General features: G+C 43.6%; 2 protein-coding genes across 5 annotated transcripts; both read left to right on the top strand.

Annotated features, from left to right (window-relative positions):
* Positions 1-37: 37 nt before the first annotated feature.
* Positions 38-6779, top strand: LOC106580783 (adapter molecule crk). The gene is made up of 3 exons (XM_014162190.2): positions 38-573; positions 847-1415; positions 3785-6779. Exons 1-3 carry the CDS (start codon positions 354-356, stop codon positions 3920-3922), a joined length of 927 nt encoding a protein of 308 aa, XP_014017665.1. The 5' UTR covers positions 38-353; the 3' UTR covers positions 3923-6779.
* Positions 6780-7165: 386 nt separating this feature from the next.
* On the top strand, positions 7166-13039 carry LOC106580784 (14-3-3 protein epsilon). Of its 4 annotated transcripts, none has more exons than XM_014162194.1 (7): positions 7166-7465; positions 8782-8981; positions 9244-9350; positions 9959-10165; positions 10292-10428; positions 10906-10953; positions 12037-13039. In XM_014162194.1, the coding sequence occupies exons 1-6, from the start codon at positions 7402-7404 to the stop codon at positions 10911-10913; spliced, it is 723 nt and encodes a 240-aa protein (XP_014017669.1). In that variant the 5' UTR covers positions 7166-7401; the 3' UTR covers positions 10914-10953; positions 12037-13039. The 4 variants fall into 4 exon arrangements, with proteins under 4 accessions (XP_014017669.1, XP_014017670.1, XP_014017667.1 ...); XM_014162195.1 differs by having other exon boundaries at positions 12040-13039; XM_014162192.1 differs by lacking the exon at positions 10906-10953.
* The last annotated feature ends 5005 nt before the right edge of the window (positions 13040-18044 follow it).

Raw genomic sequence — 18044 nt, forward strand, 5'->3', positions numbered from 1 at the left:
GTAATTCATATAAACGTCATATCCGGCTAATGGGGTCCGTTTTGTTTCCCCGGATCCGCCATTTCATTTTTTGAAGTTACTTGTGACAAGTTACAAGATTTGATTCAAAATTGTATTGTTTTACAACTGGGTTGGGTAAGTTCTAATCGACATATTTTAATCGGGCGATCAGACACGTTTTGTACGAGGACCGACTTTTGCATTTTAAATTGATGGGCATAGGCAAGTTGCGGATGTCGCCTATTTTCCAAATGTGTTCTACGCGCTAAAGTTTTTGTATGAGTTGAATGCTGGTTGTGGATAAGGGGATTCAAAGGGAAGGCCCGTGAAGCCTCGGCTTTGGAGTGGGAGTCATGGCCGGAAATTTTGACGCAGAGGATCGTGCAAGTTGGTACTGGGGAAGATTAAGTAGACAGGAGGCAGTTTCACTTTTACAAGGACAGAGACACGGAGTGTTTTTGGTGAGAGACTCTATTACAAGCCCTGGCGACTACGTCCTGTCCGTTTCAGAGAATTCCAAAGTCTCGCATTACATAATCAACAGCATCAGCAACAACCGGCAGTCTGGCTCAGGTAAGAGAGACATGGTTTGGGGCAAGCCACTCCACGTTCATTTGGCTTTATTTGGAAAATAATTTAAGATGAACTTCCTACGAGTGAATCAAACAAACAGTGACATTTGGTTCAACCAGACGTCAAATATGTAGTCCGCTGCCTTTTAATGCGCCAGAAATGTGGTAATTCACATGCCGGTTAATAAGGCCTAATACCTTTGCCAGTGAAATGGTTTCGGTTGTTCTTTCCTTCTTTTCTACTCATCCCTCTTTCCCCACCCTCCTTTCCCAGGCCAGGCGCCTCCACGGTTCCGCATAGGTGACCAGGAGTTTGACGCCCTCCATTCCCTGCTGGAGTTTTACAAGATCCACTACCTGGACACCACCACACTGATAGAGCCCATCAACAAGGCCAAACACTCTCCCTTGGTCGGTGTCAACGCAGGTGCTGGAGGCCCGTCGCAGCGGCAGGAAGACGAGATGGTCCGTGCCCTCTTCGACTTCCCGGGCAACGACGATGAGGATCTGCCTTTCAGAAAGGGCGACATCCTGCGGGTCCTGGAGAAGCCTGAGGAGCAGTGGTGGAATGCCAAGAATTTAGAGGGGCGTGCCGGGATGATCCCTGTGCCCTACGTGGAGAAGTACCGACCGGCCTCTCCCACCTCGGGGGGCTCTGGAACAGGGGGTCCAGGTGGGGTGGGCTCGGTAGACGGCTCAAGTGCTCAGGGACCACCTCTGCTAGACCCGAGCCAGTACGCCCAGCCCACACCTCTGCCCAACCTGCAGAACGGACCCGTCTTTGCCAGGGCCATCCAGAAGAGGGTGCCCAATGCCTACGACAAGACCGCCCTTGCCTTAGAGGTACCTACCTAGCTGTGCTCTCTCGTTCTCTCATCTCCTCTTTCCCTTTATTCATCATCCCTCTCTCAGATTCTTTGATCCTCCTCATTTTGTCATGGATTTTCCTTTGTCCTCAGCCTTCAGTGCCATGAAGCTAATAATGACTGGTCTTGTTCAACATATATTTTCTTTGGCATTATGTTAAGATTGAGGCCAGAGAATCAAATCACTTATTTATTTATTTTTTTATGCCATTAAAAAAAAAACTATGATTTTAGAATGATATTGAATTAATGACATTTTTGAATGGTTGTCTGTACTGTTATATTTGTAATGCCAATATCAGTGTCTAATTGGTAATCCTCGCTACTGGGACTGGTTTCATCTGTTGGAAAGTCATAATCTGAAGAAGACCCTAGGTTCCTTCCCAGTGGGTCATTCCAAGTTACCCCTAGGTTCCTTCCCAGTGGGTCATTCCAAGTTACCCCTAGGTTCCTTCCCAGTGGGTCATTCCAAGTTACCCCTAGGTTCCTTCCCAGTGGGTCATTCCAAGTTACCCCTAGGTTCCTTCCCAGTGGGTCATTCCAAGTTACCCCTAGGTTCCTTCCCAGTGGGTCATTCCAAGTTACACCCCTAGGTTCCTTCCCAGTGGGTCATTCCAAGTTACACCCCTAGGTTCCTTCCCAGTGGGTCATTCCAAGTTACACCCCTAGGTTCCTTCCCAGTGGGTCATTCCAAGTTACACCCCTAGGTTCCTTCCCAGTGGGTCATTCCAAGTTACCCCTAGGTTCCTTCCCAGTGGGTCATTCCAAGTTACCCCTAGGTTCCTTCCCAGTGGGTCATTCCAAGTTACCCCTAGGTTCCTTCCCAGTGGGTCATTCCAAGTTACCCCTAGGTTCCTTCCCAGTGGGTCATTCCAAGTTACCCCTAGGTTCCTTCCCAGTGGGTCATTCCACCTTTTACCCCTAGGTTCCTTCCCAGTGGGTCATTCCAAGTTACCCCTAGGTTCCTTCCCAGTGGGTCATTCCAAGTTACCCCTAGGTTCCTTCCCAGTGGGTCATTCCAAGTTATGTCTTACTTTCCACTCACTGCTGGAAGGAATGAAGGAGTTGGTATGTGGCCTCTGTGACTCGTTGTCTGTGACTTCCTCCTCAGCTTCTTAACCAGTTGCATGCCCCTCAGTGTCCCAGCCGCTAGGTTTGTTAAACAAGGTAGTCCGGGTCGTGTCCATGAGTCACCAAACAGAAAATTGACTGAAACGGGGGGGGGGATTTTCCTGATCTTGTCCTATAAGCAAAACGTTTTGCCCTAATGAATATGACCCAGTGCATACAGGGTGGTGGTCAGTCAGTCTGAACTCAATGGCCAACTGCTCTAAAGCTCATTAGAGAATGCTGCCAGAGGCTCCCTCCCTGACTGTCTTAACTAACTGTCCGGAAGGGGAAAGAGGGCTTCCAAAGCGGAGGTCGTTGTGGGAAGGAAATACTTTGTGTAGAGGAACATTTCCTTTCATTTCTATGAGGACATTACTCTGAGCCAGAGCGGCCTCTGGGCAACAAGCCAGCGGTCTTAGTCTCAGCTTTCCCCCCTCTCCTCCTAACCTGCTTGGAGAGAGGGAAGAAGGGAGAGAAGGAACAGTAACACTGAAACAGATACACAATGTTCACTTTCTGGACTTTCTGTCTTGATGGAATGAGCTACAGGGTGGAAGTAGTCTGTTTGTCCTCTGTCTTTTGGAATACCAAAGTGTTAGGCTTCGTGCTTACAAGGACGAAAATTAATGTCAAAGACTTGTGTTAAAATGTTGCCTAAAGTTTATATACTTTTTGGTCCCAGACAGGTTAAATTTTCTATCCACCCAAGAATCAGTCAGCACAGCGCTCCAATGATAACAAACAGGATATTTACCCTCTATAAAGGTGTTTGCCAGTGGTATGACTCAGGAGGTATATAGGTTTAATGATTAGCCCCTGCACATACTTCCTGGTCACATCTTAGTCGATGAGAGAACTTCACTCTGTAGAAGAATGGTCCAACTGTAAAGAAGAGGGCCTACAGGGTGAACCAACAAATTAACCTCAGGAGTACTGGTTTGTGTTTAGTTGCGCTGCGATTTGTGTGTTTGCGAGGCCAAATGAACCGCTGCGATACATAGACAAAGTTTCACACGTGGCTATCAAGCTGCAACTACTGCAACAAGGTCATTACAGGGTGAACACAGTGTTCATTGGGCAGCAAACGGACTGAAACGGGGAGCGTCTCCCTGGACTTGTCCAGTTAGAAACGCGCATTTTTGTGTTCCGTTGAAGTGTTTTGAAATGTTTTCCGTCGCGTGCCCTAATGAACATGAGCCAGGTCTGTCTGTCTGACGAGTCCTTCTCCTCCTGCAGGTGGGCGACATGGTGAAGGTGACAAAGATCAACGTGAACGGCCAGTGGGAAGGCGAGTGCAAGGGCAAACGAGGCCACTTCCCCTTCACCCATGTTAAGCTGCTGGACCATAACAGCCCTGAGGAAGACGTGAGCTGAGAGTGGACACTGGGCTCCTTGACCTTCTCCCATCCCTCACCCTGCCCTTACACACACAAACACTCACTCCCTCACATGCCACCATCGCCCCTGTGCCAATCAGCAGCCTCCGCATGGCCACACTCAGACACACACACACACACACACCACTTCCTCTCCCTCAGTTGGCCCTGTTAGATAATCATTACGCTGTGTCTTCGTCTCACACACACCACCATTATTTATACCACTTCAGCACCATGGCCAGCTCTATCAAAACACACACGTTCCCCTTCTAAAGAAGAAAGACTCAGGCCTTGTCTGATGGGATGAGGACAATACCAACAGGAATCGTACACACAGAGATCCATGGAGAAACACTTTCCTCTGGCTGTCGAAGAGAGCCGTCAGAATGACACTACACTGTACACAAAACTATCATCCTTACTACAAATCCACGACCAAGTAACTAGTCTTTTTGTAAGGGAAGAAAAATAACATATCGTTATGAAATTGTTGAGAACCATTACAGGCTAAAATCATGTCGTTTTTTTCTCTTTTTTTGCCTCGTTTTTCTGAGAAGTGAGATTACCAGTCCACCACTATTGCGGAGATCTCATCAAATGTGTCGGCTATGTTGTGAGCTTGCGGTATTGTCAGGCGCTAACCCTCTCTGTCTTACTTGTTTGTGTCTGTCTTGCTTGTCTGTGCTCTTTGACAAGCCTTTGTCTGCTCCACTCCTACTCCGAATCACTGAGACTTTGTTTTTTTTCCCCCACACACGGCTGTTAACTTGTTCTAAACATTGGAGATGCCTTTTGTGTATGATCAGCCAGGGTCGTGGAAACGTTCTGCCATATCATACCATAGCCAAGGATAGACTGTTAAAATGACATTTTTTTGTATGACTTAAGCTCAATGGTAACATGAATTGGCTTTCTCCTTGGAAGCTGTTAGATTCTAAACTGGTTACTGTAGTACTTGTTCTCCTGTACACGTTGGTTACAAAGTCAAGGCACTGCATTGACACCGAGTTCTCACTTTTCCGTTCTAGATTCCTGTCATCCACTACCTTTTGAGAATTGATGTCTGTCCCTATTCATTAGTGTAATAGAGCGAGCAAAACACCCTTTAATTTGCATGCATCCACAAACCACCACACTATTACTTAGACTGTCAACTTTGAATAGGTGTCCTCTGTTGATAAGAGATCACAGTTAAGTCCAGCTGTTGACACATAACAATAATCTTTCCATTCCTATCATGTAGGATACTGGCTACGTTTGCTCCCTGGCACAGCATCATACATGTTACATATATGTCCTAAACTGTACACTGCAGATTCGTATCTCTGTTCCACTATAAATGAAACCTGTATCTGAGCATTCTTACACTTTGCACCCCACTGAATGCGCCCATGAAATTCACTTGGATAACATCACCTCCTAGAGTGGTTTCCCATAGATTAAGGCAGAGGTGACTTGAGAAATGGGTTACCTCGTCTTCAGTGGAACTGGCCACTAGGGTGCACTGCAACAGCATTAGGCAGAGAGGTGCTGGGTGAACCAACGTGCTCGTCTGCCTCCTAGCTTTAGCCCATGTTGATCAATACAGTTGTCTGTGTTGAGGATGCTGGAGGTGAAATGTTTTATTTTCAGAATGCACTTTAATCAATCATTTCTTACAATTACTTGCCAGTTCAGGCCCCTCCCTTTCAATTGCGTTTCTTGCCTTTTCTGCTGTGTTCATTGTCTGTGGCAGAACTTGTGCTGGCTTTTTTTAATTTGTATATATAATCGAAGGTAATTTAGCCCCAAATTTATGACGCAGCTGTGGAAAATCCAAATGCATGCATTGTCAGGGTGTGAAGACTTGAGTATGGTTATACAAGTTAAACTCCAATTATGTAGTACCTCATCCAAAATACACCATCTGCTGTCCATAGATGTAGGTTCTGGGTAGTAGATGCTGCAGAGTCCAGAGGAATAGAATATATAACCTTTTGACAATTGGATTGTCCTCAAACCACAAGGGTTTTCCATTGTCCTCAAACTTGTACCATTTCTCTGTATAATTGTAGCTTTCGGACCAACTGACAAACTGTTTTATAGCCAATTTATGCCACAATCTATGTTTAAGGGCACGGTTGGGTAGGTTACTTTCTAAATGTAATCAGTTACTAGTTACCTGTCCAAAATTGTAATCAGTAATAACTTTTGCATTACCCAAACTCAGTAACATAATCTGATTACTTTCCCCTTCATAAGCATGAAAAGGTACCATCAAACACATTTGGGGTGTCATAGTGGTCTCTGACTTGTGGTCAGACCCGGTCAGGTATAACAAATCTAAACTTGCACCTTTTTTCAATGCGAAAATGAATGTCATTGAGAAAACAGAAAGGTGTCAATGTATTTTTTCCGCAAACGTCCTTTCTGAATTTAGAAGTAATATAGTTTTTCAAAAGTAACTAATCTGGTTAAAATATTTTAGCTGGTAATGTAACTGATTACAGTTAGTTTCTTTGTAATCAGTTACTCCGGTATTAACATCTGTTAAATCATGTCTGCTTTTTCATTCATTCTCTCAATGCATGCCTGTTTATGTAATCTGCCCTTATTTTTTATGATTTTGTTTTGTCAATCAGGCCTATAAATATTTTAAAGTATTGTATTTTTGTAACCCTGTGGAAGTCATTACCTTTCATAAGGGGGCTTGGTTGGCAACCGCAAATGGAAATTGTGATGATATCAAAATGTGCCATTGTATTATAACACTATATTCTTTCAAGACAATTGAAGTGACCATTTATTTTCTGTAGCATGTAATGTGTTAAGATATACATAGTAAATAAAGTCAAAGGATTGGCAAATGAAAATACTGTACCCTATCGATCTTGTGGATTGTCATAAATGTGAGATCAAACAGCAACGCCTTTTTTCATTCATAATTTCTCTCACTTGTCATACATACGCCAGTTGGCCTACTTGGGTGTTTATTTGTATTTAAATATCCAGACAGCTGATTATTATTGCAGGCCTGTCCACCAAAACTTGGTCCCAGATTTGTTAAAGATGTCACAGCCAGCCTGTTTCACGTGTTCTGGTTAAGAAGAAAGATTGAGAAAGCCTTATCAGGCTTTAAAAAAAAAAAAATGAATGTGATCATGCTCATCATGATCATGGTTACTGTGGGTGGAAATGGAAATGTCTGGAATCCCGAGTCAGTGGTTGCCAAGCCGTGCTAAAATGGGAGGGGGGGTTTCTGAGCCAGGCGGGGATCCTCAATGGAGGTGATGCGTGTGTGGTGTGAAAGGTTCCCGGATGTAGATTTTCGCCATTTTTTTTTTTTTACTCCAGTACAACCGGTGGGGTGGAAACGCCACTGATCTATCCGTTGATTTTCCAGGAACCACCGACAGATTGACCTAGTAGCAGCTACTGTCGAGCCTTTTTTAGCAATTTGTCAGTTAAACTAGACTATTCGACACTCGGAACAAAATGGGCGATCGGGATGATTTAGTATATCAGGCAAAACTCGCCGAACAGGCTGAGAGATATGACGGTAAGAGACAATTGTATTATTCGATGGAGGGACATGTTCGTTGCTGGGGATTTTTCTTCACCAGTTAGCTAACGTTAGCTAGCTAGTAGCTACCAACATAGCTAACACTTGCACTCACTCATCCTCACTCCCTCTTGCAGGGGGCCTCTAGCGAGGACGGTGAAGTCAGTGCGCTAACGCATTAGCTTAACTAGCTAGCTGTGTAGCTAACATTAATTAGCCAATACGATAGCCACTTAACCAGATTTGTTTAAATATATGGATAATTTAAAGAGAATACAAAATGGCGGATTATTGATGGTGCGAGAGCTAGGTGGCTAACGTTAGCAAGCAAGTGGGGTGGTAGTTAGTTAACACGATAGCCAACTAACGTTATATGTGCTAGCTACGTGGGGGTTACTTTTCCCAAACAATGATGTCAGCCAATGTGAACATATACTACAGTACTAGATGGCAATCGAAATATGTAAATCTGTTGGCCTGCCAAATACCCTACCCTAGTTTACTAAACTTCTCGTGGTCCAACGTTAGCCATAGCCTGCTATCTGGGTGTGACGTATCGAAGACTGACCTGAAACAAAACCTACCCCAATGATAAGAAATTTTGACGTAGGTAGCTAAGTTAGCAAGCTAGCTAACGTGCCTGTCAATTGGCATGAAGCAGAAGCTGTTTTTAGATGTGTTATTACAGGGCATGGTCACGCCTGTCTGGCTGGCCACACGCAGCTTTGATTTGCCCCGAAGTAAAACCAGTTGAGCTGCTTCATTTCACCCTCAAATCAAATGCGATTATTCACAGACATGCTGCTCTCATTCTTGACACTGATGTAACTATCTGTTTCTGAAAGGTATGGTTATGTACCTTGTCACTGGGTATACGTTGATTGGGTATAGATGTAGTCTTGTAGAATTAATGCCTCGGCATGACTGAATTAAGCCTAAATGTTGCAGCAGATACTACCTTCCAAGATCGTTTGATCAAGAACCTGTATTTATCCGGCAGATCAGAGTAGGCATACTGATCTAGAATCAGGTCTCACCTGTCCTTATTCATATTCATTATGGTTGATTAGGCAAAATTGATCATAGATCTACTCTGAGACTCTGTGAATACAGGCCCAGGTTTAGGGACAGAGACACTTGTAAATAGGACTTTATATGATTGGGATTGTATTGTTAGGTTGAGAAATTCAAATCTGTAACTTCATCATAAGAAAAAGGAAGAAAAAAATCTCTGAAGTCAAACTTTGTCCCGTGGTTTTATTTTATGATCTTTCAGCCCCAATTACTTACGACTTCCTCTCTGCTCCCCACAGAAATGGTGGAGTCCATGAAAAGAGTGGCCGGGTTGGATGTGGAACTAACAGTCGAGGAGCGAAACCTACTATCAGTGGCCTACAAAAATGTCATTGGGGCGAGGAGAGCATCATGGAGGATAATCAGCAGTATTGAACAAAGGGAAGAAAACAAGGGTGGAGAAGACAAATTGAAAATGATCCGGGAATACAGGCAAACAGTGAGTAAGCCCAGAAGTATGAGTCACTGAGTGCATTCGTGTAGAACTGGTGCGAGAGAGATCTGACATGATGGGAGAAGCATTTGACCTGCAGCACTCTTAAATCAATATGGTCGCATTTCTACTGGAGACAATTGTGAACGATATAAAATAATTTAGGCAATTCACCTGAATGATAACATTTGTGTATTGTTGAGTGTTGCTTGTTGTGCCTAACATTGTGCCAGTGGCTGGTCATTCATTGAGTCATTTTCTCCTGCAGGTTGAGAACGAGCTGAAGTCAATCTGTAATGACATTTTGGATGTACTGGACAAGCATCTTATTCCAGCTGCCAACACGGGAGAGTCCAAGGTCTTCTACTACAAAATGTACGAGCCTCTTCACTTGTTTGGGAATAGATGCTTGATAGATGGTTATTGGTGGGGGGGTTTTATGACCCTGTTAGAATAGTATTCCACAACCATTTGTATTTATTTAATTTAACCCTTATTTTACCCAGTAAGTTGACAGAACACACCTAGGGAATAGTTACAGGGGAGATGAGGGGGGATGAATGAGCCAGTTGTAAACCGGGGCATGATTAGGTGGCCATGATGTTATGAAGGCCAGATTGGGAATTTAGCCAGGACACCGGGGTTCATACCCCTACTCTTAAGTGCCATGGGCTTTTTTAGTGACCACGGAGAGTCAGGACACCCGTTTAACTCCCCATCCGAAAAACTCTTAATGGCTCTAGAATAAAGCGTAGAGCAGGGATTGTGATTCCTCCAGCTAAATCAGGAATTCCTGCTTTGACATTTCTCCTCCATTTGTTGCTCATCGAAACGGACCTATCCCCTAGATTTTCTTCAGGTTGTCCTGTTCCCGTCCCTGGGATAGGAACGTAGTTGTTTCCCATGGACCCGTGTTTGCATGGAGCCTTATCTTTTACACCACGGTGACCCACTGATGCTTCTCTGTCTTGCTCTTCCCTCAGGAAAGGCGACTACCACAGGTATCTGGCTGAGTTTGCCACCGGGAACGACAGGAAGGAGGCTGCAGAGAACAGTTTGGTCGCCTACAAAGCTGCGAGCGACATCGCCATGATCGAACTGCCACCTACACACCCCATTCGCCTAGGCCTCGCTCTTAACTTCTCCGTATTTTACTATGAAATCCTCAACTCGCCCGACCGCGCCTGCAGGCAAGTACCTCGCATAGCTCTCCCTTGATAGACTTCTAACTTAAAATATCACATTTTTATGTTGATTCAATACGGTGACCTATTCTCTTGATACAAGTGTGACATAATCCCGTGTTTGTACTGCAGGTTGGCGAAGGCTGCGTTCGATGACGCCATCGCAGAGCTGGACACGCTGAGCGAAGAAAGCTACAAGGACTCCACACTAATCATGCAGTTGTTACGCGACAACCTGACACTATGGACTTCAGACATGCAGGGAGATGGTAAGCGTGAGTGAGAGGTCCCCCACTTGGACTTTTAGAATGTATGGAGGAAGTTGGTCATATTATGAAGGGGGGGAAATAGATTTGAGAGCATGCTCAATTCTGCCATTTCTTCCAGTCTGAGTTATGCTTGCAATATTACAGCAGTTAGCCTTTGCCATTTTTTTGTCAGTTAATCCATTACAATATGTTTGTAAACAGATGCTATCCTACCAGAAGAGTGTAGCACTCAATCTTGTTGAGTTGTGCTGTTGGTTATTCGGCTCTTTTCTAAGCTGCTGACGTGGATCATTACGCTAACCCGAACGTCTCCCTTCTCCATCCGTCTCTAACCCAACCTTGTGCCTTTCACCTTGCAGTTCCTTCTGCATTGCTTAGTGGTCTTCTCCCCCCTCTCTCTGCCCTCTAGAGTTGTAGCTTCTTCAACCTTCATCTTAACGTCCGACTCATCTCTCCTCTCTCCTTCCGTTTGTGTAGAATCCTAAAGGAACAAAACAGCCGTTTATTTCCCATAATCTGTACTTTGTAAGTGTTTTCTGCATTTAGTTTGACTCGTTTGTGTTCTGTCCACCTTCACTACTAAGTCACTGCAACGCCACTCACCTGTCATCGGTTTGTGTCATGGGGAAAGTTGTATGTTCACACTGTGTCTTATGAATCGTCCTTCTACGTAGTGATTGTTTTTAAATCACCGCTGTATCAGTAATGCATTTAGTTAGAGCAACTGTCTTTTTCATGTTCTGATGGACAGCTGACAGATTATTGGGTTCTGTAGGACAGCTCTGTAGGTACAAGGTGACCATCTTTCTCTGTGGGGCTGCAAGGTGTTTCACCAAGTTCCAACTTTGGTTTGTGTGTAGAGTCTGACGCTCTGAAGTTGCCTGCCTGGTCTCCGTAGCTATTGTAAGAGGACTAACAGCATGGCACCAGTTGTTGAGCAAGCTGTATGTGATATCCTGTCTGTCTTTGACTAGGTGACATTTATCTACATCCAGTCTCGTAATCGCTGTGTCATTCTGTCTGCCTGGCGTCCTGAAGCATGACACAAATAGACAGTTGTCTCACTAGCAACGGAACACCAGCACAATATAGTGGCTAATGTTGGGAATATAATACTTGGGTGTAGAGTCTTGGGCAGATCTATCCAAATATTCTATGTTACTGCATTAGCTAGATGGCTAAGGAGAAATTCACCAATCAAACTTGCTTCTCAATTATAAACGGAAGTCATCTATTAGGTTGTCAAGTATGGCCCAAATAGGACTTTTCGTTCGAAAGCTTTTTAGTTACTCTGAGATGTCCTTTTTTTATTTGAAGCACCACACTGGTGCGTTTTGATATGCTCTACGAGGTCGTAGTTAGTGGTTGAAGTTTCACTGCATGTGCTAAGATGTGACGTGGCACGCTGAATGAAACCACCGCTGGGCTCACTTCGGCTTGTCCACCTGCAACTTCGGAGACTTAATTTAAAACTGTCACAGGAGTAATGCAATACTTCCACAGCATCTCTGTTTGGACACTGATTCTGATCACCTAGACTGAGGGTTGTCTCTCTTGTAAATAACCTGAAAGCCCAGCCCTCACCGTCCATTGTCTCTTGTTTTCAAGCAGGTGAAGAACAACAGAACAAAGAGGCGCTGCAAGATGTGGAGAACGAGCCCCAGTAAGACCTCACAGCCAACTTGAGACCCCCGCCTCCACACTCACCCCTCCCCCAAAATGAAAACAAACCAGAGTCCCAACAGGAGCCACCACGCCCAAGTGACAGCGGCTCTCTAGAGATAATCAGTTCTCTTCATTAACATTTTATTTTTTTCCCCTTAAATTCAATTCAAATATAAATACCACTTAATTGAGACGACATACAATTTTGGAAAGACAGAGTCCCTGGATAATTTTATTTTTCTTGGTACAAGCATTTCTGATTTTTATCTTCATTATTGTATTTTTTGTTTTTGCTCTTTCCTCAATATTTTATCAGTTGCTGGATGTATTTTGAGAATTTTTTTTCTTAATGTAATTACAGAAATTAACTTTTATTACTGATATGTCTATTAGTTGTGGGAGCTGTAATATTTCTGTGTTAGTGAAAGATGCAAATCATTAAACCTTCTAAGGGCAAGTCTAAACAAAGTGCTCTTCTTAACTTAGTTTTTCAGAGGAAGTCGGCAAAATTCTTGATATCCACGTGGAGCAAAATGCTTAACTTTTACACCATAGTGATTCTATTGTGATGTTTTGGATTGTACTTTGTGCTAAAATACTGTATTGTGCGTACTTGCTGATTTCAGATGGTGGCTGGTAGCGGTTTTAAAACTCCAAGGGAGCATTGTTGCGTTTAGTGAAGAAACGGCTCTCGATTGGCTTCTGTTGCAAAATGACAGGGTTCTAAATAGATGACTTCAAGCCTGCATGAGTTAATGAATAGTTTTTCTGCCTCTTTCCCCTCCTTTACGTTGTTCATGTTTTTCTTTTCTTTTTGCTGCATTATGTGTAACTTAAAGCTAATTTGTACTACTGGATATCTGACTGGAGCCACAGATAGAGCACCTGTATTGTTCTTACTGAAACACAGCATGGAATTAACATTAAACAATCTAAATTAAACATACCTAAACGTCTGGTGTTGATTTCATCAAACGATTTAATTCGTGCTACTCGATTTTTGACTGAATGTTTATGGTAGGCGTAAAGACATGGAATTGGGTGTTTTAAACGTGGATTAGAAATTACTCACGAAATGGTACTTGCCTACTTTCGGTAGGCCATGTTAAGTCACTGTCGTTTGAGATGCACCGGAGGAAGGTTGGAGATGGACAAGGTGGTTTCGAACACCACCACAGACCTCATGGTTGGTTGGCCCCTACACTAAATCTCTAATTGGGAGTTTTTTTGTTGAAGATTAAGTTAAAACAATTTTAATGATGGATTTCATTTATTTGCTAGCACTTGTCATACATAAAGTGCTTTACTTGTATATCAGTTAAGCATGTATGGCAGGGAAATAAGTAGGCCTACATTACAAGAATGTTGGCTTTGACAAGTTATTCAAATGAAAAGGGACAAATAATCCTACAAAACGCTTATATAAATTGTCACCGTGACACTCCGGTGACAGGTGACTAAGACCCTAACTAGGTTACAGGGGCCCTAGTCTCAACAGCCACAGTGTCTATAAAGAAAGCCCTAGGTGCTGGTCTAGGTTTGTTTGAACACGTTAAGTCTTGAAATCATTAACAAAAGTCTAGTCGTTGATGAAATGTAGGAGTAGCAGAGCTTCCCCATCAGTGAGCTGAAGTCTGCCTCTTCCAAACGGGCATTTTCACTTTTTTTTTTTTTTTCTCCAGATGTTGATATTTCAAGTGTTGATTTAACCCAGTGTTAATAGTAATAACTTTCAAGAATATAAGGATTTATATTTGCTGGTCTTTTCTTGATTGTTTATTCTTTATGTGAAAGTGAGTGAGTTCATCTCATTCATATGAGTACACCTGGTGTGTTTATTTTGTCATTTGACAGTTGGTTATGTGTCAATCATAAGACTGACTTACATTAACGCGGAGTGAAATAATCTTTCAGGCAGGGCACATGTTGCGCAGAATGACACACAATCAAAGTGTGATTTTTCATCTGCGTCAATCAATACCACCAGCCGCTGGAGCTGCCTTGCGGTGACATTGGCCATGTACAGGTCGCATATGCCACGTTCCATTTCCTGCAATACAGAGAGACAACCCATTGTACGTGGTTTGTAAATTGTGATTCGATATAGATTTGTCCACAGCTGCTGTTTTGCACATAGTATTTTGTAACAGGATTATACATTTTAAACGGATTAAGATTCTCACATTTCATCCATAAACTAGTCAGTCTATTGTTTCTGCTGGGTAGGCGCCTGCTGGTGAGGGTTCCTCTCAGACCATCCGCTGTGGTGGGGGGAGCCACGTTACATGATGCCATTTGATTTGGATTTACCTTGAGAGAAAGCAGTCCATCTCTGTCCTTATCAAACTTCTCAAAGACTCTCCTGTAGAGGTTGCTTCTTCGCTTACACACTCCGACAGAACCTGCAGAGATAGCCCCGTGGAGAGAGGCCTGGCTGGGACACAGAGAAAGATGAGAATGACCTCCAAAATCGTGTCACTTCCACCAAATGAATGAATGACAGATCTCACATTCTGAATTGATCTGTGGCATATCCATCCAAGCCACTCTCCAGCTGTCTGAAGTCGATTGGCAGGTCAAATCGACGTATCGTTTTGGATGGACACAGCCTTGCCTCCATTGGTTGGTGTTTACCTCTCTGTTATTGGATGAATGTGATTGTCAGTATTGTTAAAGACAGACAGTGCCAACTCTTCAGTGAGTATTCAATGTATAATAAGGCAGTCTTACAGCATTGTCCAACTCATACAACTGTGTGCGTATGCTGTCCAGACTCTCCTCTCCCGCCTCACTAGTTACAGGGTGACACAAGAGCAGCTTCTTTAGCACCCCCAGGAGAACAAGACGTGTACATACAGAGGCTGCTTCCACTGAAACTCAGCTAAAACTACATTCGATATTTGAGAGAAGAGATCAAAGCTGATCTGTTGACTGTACCTATATTACGTTGTCAGAAATAGAAAACAGGTAAGGCATTTGTGAAAATCTGACATTTGTGGAAATATTTTGTAATTATGAGGATCCCAAGCTTGGAATAGGTCTGACCTTACCTGGGGGTCAAATATCGATGGACTGACAGGCAGAATCCTTTCCTTCTCCTCACACTCTATTTTCCTCTTCATTTTCCCACTCCCCCTTCCAGCTGAGATCTGTCCATCAGATCTAGGATGGCTGTAGATGATAGTTGACATGTAAAATAGGAGATGGATTTTATCATTAGTCATGTTGTACACCGAGTTTATCAAAACATTATGACGTCACCTCTTAAATCAGTGTAGATGAGGGGAAGGGAAGGAGACAGGTTGAAGAAAGATTTTTAAGCCTTGAGACAATTGAGACATGGATTATGTGTGTGCCGTTCAGAGGGTGAATGGGCAAGACAAAAGATTTAAGTGCATCAAGAATGGTCCACCACCCAAAGGACATCCAGCCAACTTGACACAACTGTGGGAAGCATTGGAATCAACATGGGCCGGCATGGGCTTTAGACACCTTGTAGAGTCCATGCCTGACGAATTGAGGCTGTTCTGAGAGTAAAATGGGGTGAAACTCAATATAAGGAAGGTGTTCCTAATGTTTTGTACAACTCAGTGTATGTATCTGATGTGTATGGTCAATACGTGAGTGATTCCTCTAATGTCCTATGGAGCAAACAGAAAAGACATTTGAATGGAGCGTGATTAAGAGGTACTTCACTCACCTTTTTGCACTTTTTCCCTCTTCAATATGACTTTCATGATACAGAGGAACACTCAAAGACCGGGATCTTCAGTGCTGGCAACATTTATGCATTGGGCCAAAAGGGAACGCTGTTCTTTCATAGAATCATTACCTGGTATACTGCAGAACTAAAACATGCCTTTTCGAAAAGTTTCTTTCGCTTTTTTTTTTTAATTGATTTTCTCAGCATTCATACTTCAGTCCTTCTCATTATAAACACTGTTTTTTCTTCTGAATGTGTTGCTTACCTAGTGAGTATGGAGACTAATCACCTAGCTACTAACTGTTTGGATTAGGCCTATAGTTGCTTGTAGTCTTCTTTAACTATACATTGGTGGGTTCTGGTCTCAACTGCTGGAGTGTGATTTCATTCTATCTTCAGTGGAGGCTTCAGATTTGTGTGCACAATAGATTTACCATGACACCATAATTAATTCCAACATTCATTGTGAGACTCATCGTGTGACTCAAGCTGTGTTTTTATCTGAAACCACAAGAGGGCAGCAATTGCTAGAGCTAGATAAAAAAAAAAGATTAGCTCAAATCGGCACGAGTTTGGCCCCATTCAAAGTTTTTATGGCAAATATAACCTACCGTAGGGGAAATGTAAGAAGAAAATAGAGTACCAAAATACAGTGTAATCTAATTAAAATTCATATTTTATTCATCTTTTGGACAAGTACAATCAGAACATTTCTGGGGAAATAAGAGTGAAGTCTACGCTGTAGTGTGAGAACAGTTCTTTGGGCTGGTGTTTGAGTGGTAGCCTAATCGGCGTCCCGTGCTTTCCTGTGGAAACGGCCCTGCTGAATCCTGCGTTGTCGGAGGCTGATAACGGCTTTTGAGCAGACAAGGAACAAACGGCATGGAAATATTAGGGATTTCCTTTTTAGGGTTAAAAGTAGACATGGCTATTTCCAGTCAACACTGTGATATAGCACCAGCCTATCCCAGTTTGTTAACTTCAGTACACAGTATGTTCTTGAACCTCTGCCCTACCACTCCCTGCCCTTTCTCGTTGCCGTGGCCACGTGCCATTTACTCACAGATTGGCCCATAACTCTCTCTCTCACACAAACAGGATGCAATTCCCTCTCTACATCCTTACAGACTTCTCTGTCAGTGACAAGTTGTGTCCGCGCCTAGTTCAGGAACACTGGCCCCTCGTGTAGGAGTTCTCCCACTGCGCCTGGCTCACCTTGACACACACTACCGTATAAAGGCTTTATAGGGCAATTCATAGTTGCCTTCTGTAACAGTTCTTGTTCTTCCCAGTATGTTTCAGGGATGTCTGTGTGTGTTCTCTCTCTCTTCTCATCCATAACAGTCTGCTAGGCTGAGCCCGGCCTGAGGACTTGCTGCGTCAACTCCACTGTTTCCTGTTGATGCCCAGCAATCAGGAATACCTTGAGCGCGGGTCAAAGGATGTGTGTCACTGTCACTTCCCCTCTCAGCAGCCCCCCAGACACTGTAGGAAGGCACACACCAATGGCCCACTACCACCACATGTACAAATAGCCGTGCTCTCACACACATATCTGCATGTTCACAAGGCCGTACACAAGGCTGTAATGAACACACACATCTAGGGAACACTGTGATTGAGGATAAGAAGGAACAATAACATAGAAGTTACAGAAGAGACACTGCCCACAGCCCACTATAGCGCAAACACTTTCCCCAAAACACTACTCAACACAACCACAATCAGTTTCTATACTTATTCTCAGTCACCCTCACCACATATCCCACCACTGACTGACCATATTGATGACCAAAAACATACAGTAATATAGAGCCATTGTTCCTTCGCCAATCATACACCCAAAACCATGCTGTAACTCCAGACTCAGCAAAACACAATCTATCGTTGATATTCAATCCATATCAGTGTTGATAATTAACATTTTGTGGTGGCATTGCTGAGATCGCTAGATGTCAGTGGTCCAGGGAGGGCAGCTTTTAAAGGGTTTGATTCTGAGAGGATGCTGAGATGATGCTGGTCGAGGGAACAAACAGGAACCTTGGGAGGGGTCACAAGGCACTGAGGGCAGTCAGTGTCACAGCAAAGATCAACGGGGTCATCAATCTGTGTGTGTGTGTGTGTGTGTGTTTACACCATTCTGTCACCGCAGACAGTGATATGGTCACAATGTCGCTGCTCCAGCCTCTGTCTGATACCCCCTGGCCTACTCCCCTCTGCCCATCTGCCTGTCTACATGAATTAGTGC

Source organism: Salmo salar, chromosome ssa20 (genome assembly GCF_905237065.1).
Source record: "Salmo salar chromosome ssa20, Ssal_v3.1, whole genome shotgun sequence".
Taxonomy (NCBI): Eukaryota; Metazoa; Chordata; class Actinopteri; order Salmoniformes; family Salmonidae; genus Salmo; species Salmo salar.

What these genes read in the sequence shown, in the direction of transcription:
- LOC106580783 (XM_014162190.2), top strand. Translation starts at nt 354, where the DNA reads ATGGCCGGAAATTTTGACGCAGAGGATCGTGCAAGTTGGTACTGGGGA. An exon ending in CAACCGGCAGTCTGGCTCAG is followed by an intron (nt 574 to 846) that starts GTAAGAGAGACA and finishes CTCCTTTCCCAG; the next exon opens with GCCAGGCGCCTCCACGGTTC. An exon ending in AGACCGCCCTTGCCTTAGAG is followed by an intron (nt 1,416 to 3,784) that starts GTACCTACCTAG and finishes CTCCTCCTGCAG; the next exon opens with GTGGGCGACATGGTGAAGGT.
- LOC106580784 (XM_014162192.1), top strand. Translation starts at nt 7,402, where the DNA reads ATGGGCGATCGGGATGATTTAGTATATCAGGCAAAACTCGCCGAACAG. An exon ending in TCCGGGAATACAGGCAAACA is followed by an intron (nt 8,982 to 9,243) that starts GTGAGTAAGCCC and finishes TTTCTCCTGCAG; the next exon opens with GTTGAGAACGAGCTGAAGTC. An exon ending in TCGCCCGACCGCGCCTGCAG is followed by an intron (nt 10,166 to 10,291) that starts GCAAGTACCTCG and finishes TTTGTACTGCAG; the next exon opens with GTTGGCGAAGGCTGCGTTCG.